Source organism: Rhinoderma darwinii, chromosome 1 (genome assembly GCF_050947455.1).
Source record: "Rhinoderma darwinii isolate aRhiDar2 chromosome 1, aRhiDar2.hap1, whole genome shotgun sequence".
Taxonomy (NCBI): Eukaryota; Metazoa; Chordata; class Amphibia; order Anura; family Rhinodermatidae; genus Rhinoderma; species Rhinoderma darwinii.
The window spans coordinates 477,919,196-477,933,334 of record NC_134687.1 but is presented as its reverse complement, the minus strand read 5'-3'; the positions used below and the strand labels follow the sequence as shown (position 1 = coordinate 477,933,334).

At 41.6% G+C, this 14,139-nt stretch overlaps 1 protein-coding gene across 2 annotated transcripts in view; it reads left to right on the top strand.

Moving 5' to 3' along the window:
* Positions 1–14,139, top strand: part of KNTC1 (kinetochore associated 1) — a 245,329-nt gene that overhangs the window by 162,997 nt on the left and 68,193 nt on the right. For both annotated transcript variants that reach the window (XM_075834110.1, XM_075834112.1), the window contains 5 exons: positions 603–692; positions 2,344–2,515; positions 2,725–2,783; positions 6,337–6,553; positions 6,661–6,734. In XM_075834110.1, the coding sequence (XP_075690225.1) occupies positions 603–692; positions 2,344–2,515; positions 2,725–2,783; positions 6,337–6,553; positions 6,661–6,734 (612 nt within the window). The remainder of the gene's footprint in view (positions 1–602; positions 693–2,343; positions 2,516–2,724; positions 2,784–6,336; positions 6,554–6,660; positions 6,735–14,139) is intronic.

The following is a 14,139-nucleotide window of genomic DNA, read 5'->3' as shown; positions in this document are numbered from 1 at the left end:
CTTCAAGACAAAAAACATATAGTCACAGTAGTGTTTTATAGGTTTCCTCTAGGAGGAATATAAAGCATGCTAATGGATATTTCCTGGATTAAAAAGAAAGTCAGTAAATCTAAAATAAAAAAACAAACTTGTCTGCATAATGTATTTTTGGAATCCTCAGCGTTACACAGCTCCCACCTTTGTTTGCGTTCTTAACCGCTTCTAACTGATCAACGTAAATTGTTACTGCAGTGGTCAATTGCCCCTCTCTACAGTGGCGTGTTGTTCATAGTGACATGATTTGACCACTGTGATTAAAATACATGAAGTGACATACCTACAGACAATACATCATTATAGAGGCTAGTAAACCAAGTAGTTACAGGGGACCTTAACAACGGCAGTAGCGAATTGATGATGAACCCAAACGGTGAGTATATAGAATTTATTATTTTTATATTTTAGTTTATTTGAGTACAATTTTTGAATCCTTGGAAAATCTATTTAATTATCCAGAAACCTGTTATATACTGTTCTCACCTGAAATAAGATTGTAATCTGGGGCAGAAATGATTTGTTTTTCATATTTATTAAAACTAGAATATAAAATACTCTTATTTTAGCTGGATCCTTATGATTATGAGACTATTGAAGGAACTTTGCAAGTGATACTTGCTGCAGATGAGCCGAATACTAATATCCAACTGAGCCAGGTAATATAAAATAAATACAACCGTGCATTTTTGCTTAAACTGTGGAAAAATTTGGTATGTTACATGGTGTTTGCATGTTCAAAAGCAATATTTTATATGAATCTATAATTTTGATAATTTCATTGTGACTTGTTAGAAAAACAGTCTCTGACGAAAGTATATAGTAACTTATTTTTTTTAGAAAATACTAAATCAAATACCCAAGCTCAGCGTTTCCCCCCTGTCTTGTGCTGCTGTCAAATAGGATGGGTAAGGAAGCCTGGCAGATCCCATTTTTACTAATAAAATTTACAGAAAAAAATGATGGAAGTATTTAGCAACATTTTACTGCAGAGGCCAAACTCCTAGGACTATGTATGGATAGGTGCGCATGCCCTTGCATCTTAGGTTTTTCCGCTAAATGTCCGTAGGTTTGAGTACTCTAGAAATGGATATGATAGCCTTGGGTCCCAATCTCAAACTTCTTAAGGACAGTTATTGTTCTTGGGATCCAGAAATGGTGCTTCTGGATGTAGCTCTTTGGTTGTTTCAGTTAAACTAAAAACCCAAGTGCAACACTAGTGGCTGCTGTTGCATTAGGAAGGGCTTACTATACTATAAACTGGGGCCAAAATAAAATTAGATAAAATTTACACTACTGTTTAGATTATATTCTTTGCAAAAGTCTATGGACGCACAACCAAACTCGACAAAACAAATTTGTTCAAATATAAAAGAGCAAGAGATTTTACTGTATGTACAGTAACTATTAAAGGAGAGAAGTAACCTGTTAAAGAGAACCTTTCACCTCCCCATACATGTGCAGCATGTAATGGGGAGGGCTGCACAAACCCCGGGGCACTTACATTCTTTTTTCTACATCCCACTGTTATTTAGATATCGGTGCCGTTATATTTGCTGCCTGATATTTAAATAACCCCCTGAACAGTCAACGGGGTGTGTACTGACATGGGGGCGTGTTACTATGGCTGTGACACTGTCCAATCGGATATGGACAGTGCCACAGCATGGGAGTGTACGATTGCAGTCTTTTCATCCGAACAGGCAAGGGGGCGTGTCAGTGCTACGGACAGTGTGAGCTGGAGAGCTCTCATCTACAGCTCCTGTGAGAGATCATGTCTGCCGAACTGGCAAGGGGGCGTGTGTCTGCTACGGACAGTGACACGCCCCCTTGCCAGTCCGGCAGACAAAGTACAAGACTGATCTCTCACAAGAGCTGGAGATGAGCTCTCCAGCTCACACTGTCCGTAGCACTGACACGCCCCCTTGCCTGTTCAGATGAAAAGACTGCAATCGCACACTCTCTCATGCTGTGGCACTGTCCATATCTGATTGGACAGTGTCACAGCCATAGTAACACGCCCCGTTGACTTAAGGGGCTTCCTCCCTGCTAAGTGGGGGATCCTTTTATAATGTCTATGTTCCTTAATAGAGCATATGGATCGGGTTTGTTCTGAAGAGATAAGAAACTTAATTAAATTAATTCTATTCTTTGTGGGACCTCATTTAGAGAGTGGGTCTCAGAGTCCTATCCTAACCAATTAATTTGTCTGAACAACTATTAGATTTATTTTCTTGTGACTTTCGTTTTTTTTTTTTGTTTTTTTTTGGCATAGTAATATACATTGTATGTTTTCCATTCTGCTTGCAGGCATTAAGTTTGGTTAATCTTCTCAAATCATACAAGAGAATTGCACCTCCAGCTGATGTAGAACATCAGTATATTTTAGAACTTGGTATCGTAATGCCCAGTGCTGCACTTACAAGACTGCCTTTTCATTTGCTTTTCTTCACAACAGCAGCAAGTTTTTGGGGCATCATATGTAAGTGCTGTGTCCTATACCTAACATCCATTTCTTTGGCTTTATCTTATGTGTTAATTGAAGTGCTAATTATTTGTGTGTGTGTGTGTGTGTGTGTGTGTGTGTGTGTGTGTGTGTGTGTATGTATATGTGTGTGTATATATATATATATATATATATATATATATATAATGTGTGTGTGTGTGTTCATAAATTTCCATTTATTCCAGCTCCAGAGCTAGGTGAGGAGACCTTTCCAACACTGTTGCTAATTTCCAAACTTATGAAGGTGAGTTCTTTTCCGTATCTAGGTTAGTTTATTTGCAGTATGGTGTTTTAAAGTAAAACTTTCCTTTGAGATTTATTGGGTGCCATTTAAAATTCTTTTATGGCAATCCTAATAAAAAAAGACGTGGTTCTCAAAATATTTTTTACAGTCCGCTATTGCTGCTACTTTGCTCTCCCATAAACCCAATGCTTCTAGCAGTGACTACGTCTGTAATACGTTATGCCATGGATCGTGCCAGATGCCAGGGAACTTTTTAACATAAATTATTTGAAAAGCGAATAGTGGATAGAAAATAGCAGTGTAATATAAAACGTACACTTTTATGAAGTACACTTTAAATGTTTGTCTCCATAATTTTTTTTATATATTTTTTTTTTTTTTCCCTTTTTATATTTTATTAAAAAGTAACTAAACTTTCAAAAGACTTATGACAAGTCAGAAGTTTTGATTGATGGGGGTCCGAGCACTGAGACCCGCACTGATCGCTAAAACGAAGCGGCAGAAGCGCTCGGGTGAGCGTTAAGCTGCTTCGTTTCTGATAGTTACCCTTTTTAACTGAATGTCAGTAGGTTAGAAAGTTTATTTGTTATCCAACAGGACAGAACCTGGAAGTCCCCGCTCTATACTTAAACTTTTTTTTTTTTAATTTGCGACACATTCCCTTTTAAAGGGAATGTGTTGCCAGCAAAACATGTTTTTGTTTTTTTTTAATTAAACATTTAGTGTGTAGGTGATTAAACATTGTTCAAATTGTTTTTATTTTTTTCACGAGTCAGGAAATATTATAAATTAGATTCTAATTTATAATATTTCCCATTGCTGGTCACTACTAGGAGCTATTCCCAAAATTGCAGCATTGCATGTGGTAAAGCAACCACATTGCTTTTTGCCGCAAAATTGGGAAAAAAGCACTCGCTCTAGTGAGCTCTGAGAATCCCCCCCTCCTTTATCCTGGCTAGTGCCGGGATAAACAAGGGGATTGAACGGTCTAACCTCCTACACTGTGTGTCGCCATTTTTTGAGCTAACACACAGTGTAGTAGGTTTACATACAGTAGTAAACACACACAAACACGAACATACATAGAAATCTCTTACCTGCTCCTGCCGCCGCGGCTCCCTCCGGCCCGTCCGCTCCGTCTGCTGCCGCTGGTCCAAGTGCACAAGTCCGGAAGCCGCGACCGGAAGTAGTAATCTTACTGTCCGGCCGCGACTTCTGGTCCACAGGAAAATGGCGCCGGACGGCGCACATTTCAAATTGGACTGTGTGGGAGCGGTGCATGCGCAGTTCCCACACAGACGGCGTACACAGAAGTGGATGGGACGGGCCCCGTTCGCAGTCCCTATGGGACTGTGGCTGCCGTATTCCATGTCTGTATGTGTCGTTAATCGACACATACAGAAATGGAAAAAAAATGGCAGCCCCCATAGGGAAGAAAAAGTGAAAAAATATAAAAAAGTAACACACAAACACACAAATAAATAAATAAAAACGTTTTTAATAAAACACTAACATTAAACGGACATGAAGTTTTTTTTTGTGGTGACACTGTTCCTTTAAGTAAGTTACTTATTTCTATTAAGTTTTTTGCTGTATTTTTTTTTTCTTCCACATGGTGGAAAGTATTCAAAATTAAATAATAATTTGACATGTTTTCCTATGTTGAGCACTTCCCAGAATTACAGCAAGGTGAATAAGGCAAAGCAACCTGACTCACAGCTGCCGTAAATGTGGGAGGGAATCTCACCCCCCCCCCCCTCCTGCAAGCCAGGAAAAGGTGTCTGCAAATTGCTAAGCAGTGTCCGGCTGCCATTTTGGGTGTGATTTTACAGCTGGCAGAAGCTAAAGGACACACCAAAAGGCTAAGGCTCTGTTCATACGCTTACTAAACAAAGGGAAAACAGCTCCTGATTTTCAGCCATTTTTTAATCAAACTCGCGTTTTTAACGTCTTTTTTTTTACGGGCGTTTTTTAAGCTGTTTTTCTATAGTCAATGAAAAACTGCTCCAAAAACGTCCCAAAAAGTGATATGCACTTCTTTTTGGCGGGCGTCCTTTTACGTGCCGTTTTTGGGAAAACAGCCGTGTAAAAAATGCCCCGTCGGAACAGAACGCCGTATTTCCCATTGAAACCAGAGGGCAGATGTTTGGAGGCGTTCTGCTTCCGATTTTTCAGCCATTTTTCGGGACGTTTACGGCCCGAAAAACGGCTGAAAACCTTGCGTGCGAGCATACCCTTAGAAAGATGAAAGTGAAGTGAATGACTGTTCAGTTGACAGGTTCACACGGTGTGTATTTGACACGTTTTTTTTTGTTTTTTTTACGTGCCTAAAACCACAAAAAAACGCTTGCTTACGCTTTTTATTTACATAATTGGTAAAGTGCGCTGCTAGTACATACAACGCGCTTTTTACACACGCGGTTTAAAAAATACAGTTGGGTCAATGGGAAAGCGGGCCGTTCGTTTTCTACGCAAGCGTTTTAAAAAAAGAAAACGTGTTGCGTAAAAAAGAACAATGGGTGGGGTTGTGTGGCGTAGTTGCATGTTTAGGGGGAATTGTGTGTGTGGGGGGGTGCTTGCCGCTCATTCTTCATAAGCGGCTATGAGGGATCAGCGGTGACCGTGCATACGCCACATGTGCCGCACGCTCTGCTACACACTCACCCACACGCAGCACTGCTACGCAGACACGCCGCACACACACGCGCAGCACTACTACACAGACACGCCGCGCACGCGCTCAGCACTGCTACATCTGATAAGCTTAGCTCCGCACACCGTCCACACTGACAATACATCTAGCGTTGGGGGGGGGGTCATCGGGGGGGTCAGGAGGGCGGGCTAATGTGAGCGAGAGAGAGGGACAGACAGAGACACACGCACCTTACCTGCAGTGCACCTGGTCTTCATAATAGCGCCTGCTATCTCCCTACAAACAGCTTCTCTGCTGTGTGACTCTGACCTGCGTCTGCGCAGTACAGAGCCAGATAGCAGAGGTAATGGACGGGAGACGTTCATTGTGCCCTATACATTGTAGCTGCCGTATTCATCTTCATAAAGAGATGGAAAAAAAAATGGCAGCCCCCATAGACAAGTAAATGTATGAATACATTAAAAAGTAGAAAGTGACAACACAAATAAATAAAAATTTTGTTTACATTATATTAAAAGCAATTAGAAGCGTCCAGCGTTAGTGTCTACCTTCAGCTTCTTCTGTTGGTGTGGGTGCCATGATTTCAGCGGTTTATTTTTTTTATTGGTTCTAGCCTGTATTTTTATTTTATTTATTTTTTAGATTAAAATTCATTTAGGTGCTACTTAGTCATACTGTAATTAACAAATTGTTAAAGTTCATTGCTAAAGAGCAATTGAAGGAGATCTGTACAATGGTACACTCTTCCTTTAAGCATAAGTGAATAGTTAAATCTAATGGAATGTGAATTGCAAACGCTAGGTGGTCAAAAGTGAAATCGACAAACGTGTTATATGTTTTTTTTTTTAAGCAAGATGTCCAGCTTACTTATGGTCTCTTACACTTGTTTTGCAAATTTAGGTTTCATTGGACACTTTGTACATGACCGCTGTGAAGCATGTTTTTGAGAAAAGTTTACGGCCCAAAGCATTGAAGCTGAAGAATAATGAATGTTCTTCTCTTATCAATAAACTAACTGCTAAGACTGTGCTCACTATTCAGTCATACCTTCAGTCCATCAGTAACCCAGAGTGGGCAGCAGCTATTGCTCATAAAATTGCACAAGAACTTCCAACTGGTTAGTGAACTTTGGACTTTTGCTATTATATGGTATTAACTATTCCCAATTTTTTATTTTATTTATTTTAAAGCGGTAAATTAGTAATGACATTGGATTTGTTCTAGGCCCTGATAAAATTCATGCACTGAAATTCTGTCTCCATTTGGCTGAAAAGTGGAAAAGGAATATATCCCCGAAGGTACGTAAACACTGAATACTGTAATAAGGCGTTAATCCATTCACTAAAGCCTTTGGTATCTTAGATAACATATTGTACTATATTTTTTATATCAGTTCATATTCAATAATTTAACATAATAGCTTGTCATGTACATGGTTTGTCTAGTGGTAAAATGTGCTTCCCTGCATAAGGCCCAGTTCACACAGTTTTTTGATGTGGAAACGGTGTGGGAATCGGCCAAAAAACAAAACAAAAAAAAAACTTCCAAAATCGCCCCCCAATTGACTGCAAATGGAGGCAGAGGCGTATTTTTTTTCCCAGGTGGCTTTTTTTAGCTGCTCGTGGGGTAAAAAAAAAAAAAGGCAGCATGTCCTTTCTTGCCGTGGTTCCACCTCTGATCTCCCGTTGAATTCGATGGGAGGCAGAAAAACCTGCGGCGCTAGTTTCCGACCGTTTTCCGCAGCTTTTTCCCGTGGTCCATTGAAAAACATGGACATGGCATGGCTCAGGTCGGTCAAGATTATTTTCTGCCTTCAAAAAACTGTGTGAACTAGGCCTAAAAGTCATCATTTGAATGCCTTGCAACTTCACTTCTTAATTGTGTCTGAGTTGTTCTAAGGCCCATAGGGACAATGAGTCCTTTATATTGTGTTTTGCACATTTCTCTACATCCCAGTGTTAAATAAGTCTGTGCTTATTAATCTCTGGGACTAATTGAATGCCTTTTAGGCTAGGTTCACACTGTGCGTTTTTTGTTGTGGTTTTAACATGCTTTTTGTTTTGGTTGATAAACTTCTATATTTCTCAAATGGGAGCTCATCTACCAAACCAAAAAACACACAAAGTAAACCCAGCCTTACATTTTCTCGGTCCATTTATATGTTCAGTGGGATTGCTGACTGTGTTCAGTATAAAACAAGTTAGGGGCTGTTCACATCTGTTTTGTGGTATTCAGTCGCTCCGTCAGAGAAGCAGAAAGGGAATTCCGGAAGCAACGGAATTGACTATGAATGGGTTTTGTCAGCTTTTCGTCCAGTGGTGTCCGTGATTTTACCGGAAACAATAGTACAACATGCTGCGTTATGGTTTTCGGTAATCCCTGCCTCTGAGTCCCCAACGCAGATGTGAACAGACCCTTAACCCCTTTAGGACACAGCCTGCTTTAGCCTTCAGGACACAGCCGATTTTTTTCAAATCTGACTTGTTACTTTATGTGGTAATCGCTTCGGAATGCTTTTACCTATCCAAGCGATTCGGAGATTGTTTTCTCGTGACATGTTGTACTTTTATGTTAGTGAAAGATTTTGGTCAATAAATTTTGTATTTCTGAAAAACCAAAATGTAGAAAAAATTTCCACAAATTAGCATTTTTTTTAAACTTAAACGGATCTGCTTGTAAAACAGATAGTAACACCACACAAAATAGTTACTAGTTTCCCATATGTCGACTTTGTTTGCATCGTTTTTTGAACGTCCTTTTGTTTTTCTAGGACGTTACAAGGCTTAGACCTTTAGCAGCAATTTCTCATATTTTAAAGAAAATTTCAAAAGACCATTTTTTCAGGGACCAGTTCAGTTCTGAAGTGGCCTTATATATTAGAAAATCCCCATAAATCACCCCATTTTGAAAACTGCACCCCTCAAGGTATTCGAATCAGCATTCACAAAGTGTTTTAACCCTTTCACAGGAATTAAAGCAAAGTAGAGGTGAAATTTCCAAATTAAATTTTTTTTGCCGAAATTCATTTGTGCTACATTTTTTATTTTTTTTTGTAACACAAGGTTTTACCAGAGAAATGCAACTCAATGTATGTTGCCCAGGTTCTGAAGTTTTTAGAAATATCCCACATGTGGTCATGGTGCGCTAATGGACTGAAACGCAGGCTTGAGAAGCAAAGGAGCACCTAGTGTTTTTTGGGCCTCCTTTTTTTCTTTTTTTTTTTTTTTTGAATATATTTTAGGCACCTTGTCAGGTTTGAAGAGGTCTTGTGGTGCCAAAACAGTGGAAACACCCCAAAAGTTACCCCATTTTGGAAACTACAGCCCTCAATGTATTAATCTAGGTGTATAGTTAGCATTTTGACCACACAGGTTTTTCGCTAAATATATTGGAATTAGTTTGTAAAAATTAAAATCTACTGTTTTTCTGAAAAAAACCTAGACATTTTTAATATTTACAAGGAATAACGACGAAAATGCACCCCAAAATTGGTAAAGCAATGTCTCCCGATATATTACGCCATATGTGGTAATAAACTGCTGATTGGACCCACAGCAGGGCTCAGGCGGGAAGGAGCGCTATTTGGATTTTGGAGCACAGATTTTGCTGGAATGGTTTTCGGTGCCATGTGGCGTTTGCAACGTCCAGGTGGGACCAAAACAGTGGAAACACCCCAAAAGTGACCCTATTTTGGAAACTACACCGCTCAAGGAATTTATCGAGGGGTTTAGTTAGCATTTTGACCACACAGGTTTTTTGCAAAATTTTGTGAAATTAGGCTGGGAAAATGAAAACAGACTTTTTTTTTTTCTTTTTTAATTTTTACAAGGAATAAAGGAAAAAAAAGAACCACCGCATTTGTAAAGCATTTTCTCCTGATTATGGCAATACCCCATATGTGGTAACAAGCTGCTGATTGGACCCATGGCAGCGCTCAGAAGGGAAGGAGCGGCATTTTGATTTTGGAGTACAGATTTTGCTGGATTGTTTTTTTGGTGCCATGCCGCGTTTGCAACGCCCTGGAGAGACCAGTGGAAACCCCCCAAAAGTGACCCCATTTTGGAAACACCTCAAGGAATTTTTCTTTTAAAATATCCTTTTTATTATCAGTTTTCACATTTTCTTACAAACATTTCACGTAAAAGTTACATCATGAGTGCGCAGCACTCTACTGTCATGGAATTAACTTTGAATTAAATTCAACATAACACATAAACATATAAACATATGAACATGGCATAATTGTCTATCTTCAGATGGACCGAAAGCATGACTTCCCCCAACCCCGACATGACCTAGGTCATTAATAAGTTTCTACTCATCCTTTTTTCCCCCAGCTGATTCAGAGTTGCAACCCCCCTAAAGTGCCTGCGAAGAGCTGTGTACAATACCACTTTGTGTACTGGAAGGGCCTAACAATTTCCGCTATTTCGGCTGCTGTACATTGCGATTCTATGAATGTTTGCCACTTATCAAATAGCTTCTTGGTTCCCGTTTCCTTCCGCCTTTCCACCTCCACCCTCTCAAGAACCAATAACTGTTTCAGCCGCGACACAATCATTTCTAATCCCGGCATGTCTGCTTCTAGCCATTTACTCAGGAGGCATCTCAAGGCTACCAATAGAACCGTGTGCACCAGCACGGGAGGTGATCTCACTCCTCGAACACCCTCTTCCTCCGGCGGCCGCGCCTGATGGAATAGTAGCGCTTGCGGCGTCATTGGGAGATTCGTTTTCCAATGGTCCTCAATATATTTCTGTACCAATCGTTTAGTATGTACACACCCCCACACTCCATGCCACAAATTCGTCAGTGGTGTATTGCACTTGGGACAACTTGTAATGCGGTCAGGGAAAGATTATGAAGGCAGAATATTAAAGCCATATATAGCTGCATGCATCAACTTAAAATAGGTTTCCCTCCAGCTCTGATTTATCACACTCTTCCGTACCGCCTCCCAACCCCCCAGTATGATCTCTCCTATACCTGGATCCTGAGTCCACCGTTCCCAGCTTTTAAAACTAATCCTTGATTGCGGCCGAACAAAACCATCTCTCAATGCTCCATACAGCCCCGAAATGGTCGCCCGCCCAGTTGTTGGACCCATGACCTCATCCAGAGTGTGCGAGGTAGCTTCCTTACTCACATCCCTGAGCCTGGAGGTGCAAAATGCTCGTACCTGAAATACTTTCAAAAAATTGACCCTCCCTGCTATGTGTCTGAGTTTAGTGGTGATTTCCTCCCCAGTTAACCACCTCTTTTCCTCTGTGTGCATAAGATCCCCTGCATTTCCCATGCCTACCCTCCCCCATGAGGCAATTCCGTCCCCCTTGTCTATTCCCGGTAAAAACTCTGGATGTCCGCTTAACGGCATATATTTCGAGACCAGGTGAGGCAGCCCAAACTGTTTACGTACCACTTTCCAAGCTAGAACTGTATCTCTCAATACAATGGAGGTTTTGAGACGGCACGGAAGAGAAGCAACTCTACAATGTAACAAAGCTTTCAGGTTCCAGGGTGAGGCATACTCCCCCTCCAGATCGAAGTTGGAATAATTGCTTGTCTCATGAAGCTAATCTACTACATGGCGAAAAAGACAGACTACGTTATAACCCCTGACATTCGGAAAGTTCACACCCCCTTCTTGTTTTCCCATCATAAGCTTGGTAAGTGCTATGTGCAGCCTTTTTCCTGCCCATATAAATTTAGTGAATGAAGCCGTCAGTTTCGAGACATCCGCATGCTTCAATAATAGAGGAAATGTTTGAAAGGGGTATAGCAATCTGGGGAAACTAACCATCTTAATCAGATGGCATCTTCCCAGGAGGGACAACGGCAATTGGCCCCATCTAGTGAGTTCCGCTTGTATTTTTTTAATTAACGGGGGATAATTTAGGCCATATAGAGTGTCTAATGCCCTCCCTATTTTGATACCCAGATAAGTAATGCAGTGCTCAACCGGTGATATCCCGCAACCCAATGATTGCCAAAAGGTCTTGGGCAATGGCCTGCCCAACTCCAGCAGTTCGCTCTTAGCTATGTTGACTTTATATCCCGAGCATTGTCCAAATTCCTGTAAAAATTGAAAAACCGACATTAAATGCTCTTGAGGATTCGACATAAAAAGTATGACATCATCAGCGAACAGGGCTAATTTCACTGCACAAGACCCTACTTGAATGCCTCTGAACATATCCGATTCCTCCAGGTATCTAGCCATAGGTTCCAACGCCAGATTGAATAACAGGGGTGATAGGGGGCAACCCTGTCGTGTTCCTTTATGTAATTGGAAGGGATCTGATAGGAACCCTGAGGAGTGAACACGTGCTTGCGGGCTATTGTAGACTCCCTTCAGGAAGACCCGGAAGTCTCCCTGAACGTTCATTTTGTCCAGCACCATCCCCAGCCATTCCCATTGTATGTTATCAAAGGCTTTCTCTGCGTCTAGCGCTAAAAGTGCTGGCCTGGTACCTGGTTGGGGATCATGCCTGACTGTTTCTAGCACCGTCAACACCTTGCGTAGATTTGTCACTGCTGCCCTGCCCTTTACAAAGCCTACTTGGGACTTTCCCACCAGTATGGGTAGATACATAGCCAGCCGATTGGCCAGAATTTTTGTGAGCAATTTCTGATCTTGGTCTATCAGCGAAATGGGACGGTACGCCCCCGGGTCAAGAGGATTCTTCCCCTTTTTGGGTAGCACCTTTATATGCGCTACTTTAGCCTCTGCTGGTAAAGCCCCCGTGCCTAGTAAAATATTATAGTATGCCACCAAGGTAGGACTGATTTCCTCTCTCAGAGATTTAAAAAACTCCCCTGTGAATCCATCCGGACCCGGGGCCTTTCCGTTAGATAAGGTCTTAATTGCGCTTCAGACTTCCTCTAATGTAATCTCTGCGCTCAAGTGACCATTTTGCTCCTGGGTGAGCCCTGGCAGCTTCACCTTCTCCAAAAATTCCCTCCCTTTTTGGAGATCTATGGGTGTTTCTGAGTAAAGGGCTTGGTAGTACTTACTTAATATGGTATTGATTTTTTTTGGGTCTGAGGTAGAAGTTCCATTTGATTCGTTAAGTGTTGATATGTGCGACGGTGCATACCTCCCTTTTGCTAATCGCGCTAATAATTTGCCCGCTTTATTGCCGAAACGCATTAAATCGGCATCAAATTGGGACCGGTAAATAATCTCTTTTGTCTAACCATTGATCAAACTGTCGTTTGGCTTCCCTCCATTCCTCCCCCAATGGCAGTGATGGAGAGTGTAGAAATGCTGTGTATGCACACCGTAATCTGTCGCTCGCTGCCTTGTATCCTTCGGTCGTCTTACGTTTAAGATTAGACATATATTACATGATTTTTCCTCGTATTACCGCTTTAGCTGTACGCCAATACAATGACGGTTCCGAGCGATGCGATACATTATCCCCATCAAATTCCATCCACCACCCCTTAAGCTTCTGTATAAAGCCCTCATCCTTTGCCAGAAAGGCGGGAAACCTCCAGATAAAATCCGTTCCTCTAGCTACTGTGTCGGCCAAGGTAATGGTAACCGGAGCATGGTCCGAAATGACTAGATCTTCAATTGTCGCTTCACGTAAACGCCGCGATAATGCGTCACTAACTAGCAAGTAATCAATACGTGACCATGACTGATGAACATGGGAGAAATGTGTATATTCCCGCGCATCTGGGTGTAGACTCCTCCACGCATCTATTAGGGCCGTGTGTCTTAAAAAGTCGGGCAAGATCCTATCTCTATTTCTCTGCGCACTAGTCCCTGCGCTCCTATCCTCCTTTGAAGATCTTACAGTGTTAAGGTCTCCCCCTAGAATCAAAAACCTAGTGCGATCCTGCTGGAGTTGGGTTTCCAAATGACCAAAAAAAACAGTGTTAACCGTATTTGGGCCATACACATTATGAATACTGATGGTTTCCCCTGCATGCTCCATCACTAGATGGATCCAACGGCCCTCGTCATCGCGCTCCTTGGACACCAGTGTAAACACAAAATTTTTATTTACCAAAAATATAACTCCCGCCTTACCCTCCCTTGCCGACGAGGCAAAAACCTGACCCACCCAGAATTTTTGCAAATACTTAAACTCCGGCTCGGTAAGGTGAGTTTCCTGCAATAGGGCCACATCTGGGTGCAATCTTTTCATGTGTCGCAAAAGTTTGGTCCGTTTCTGTGGGGATCTCAGCCCTTTAACGTTCCAAGAGACTATTTTCATGTTATTGGGCCATGTATAAGATTAGCTAAAGTACCTAAAAGTCGTGCTAAGTTCGGGGAGTCAGATCCGTCTTTTTCCAAGAGCCATGTATAAACATTAACAAGATAACCAAAACCCGGCTTATAAGCCAGAACCAACAATGCCAACCGGCCCTTATCTAACGAAACCCTCAAATCACCTGCGGCAAGGGTTAGCAGCCCCTTCATACCCACTGGTGTACGTGACTTCACTTTTTTCTGTTATGTCAGAACACGCCCCTCCCTCCCCCTCCCCCCCAGCATGCACATATGACTCCTTCCCTGAGGAAGTAACACCTGCCCTTGCCCCCTCAATACCTCTTTGTCGCCTGTGCACATTCTTATACATTTCCATATCATCAATTTTATCAGCCTAGCGTCCGTCTGGATTATATCTTCATGACTTTTATGCAAACAGACTTAAAATCACATATCCACATGAATCTTGCTTCGCCTCA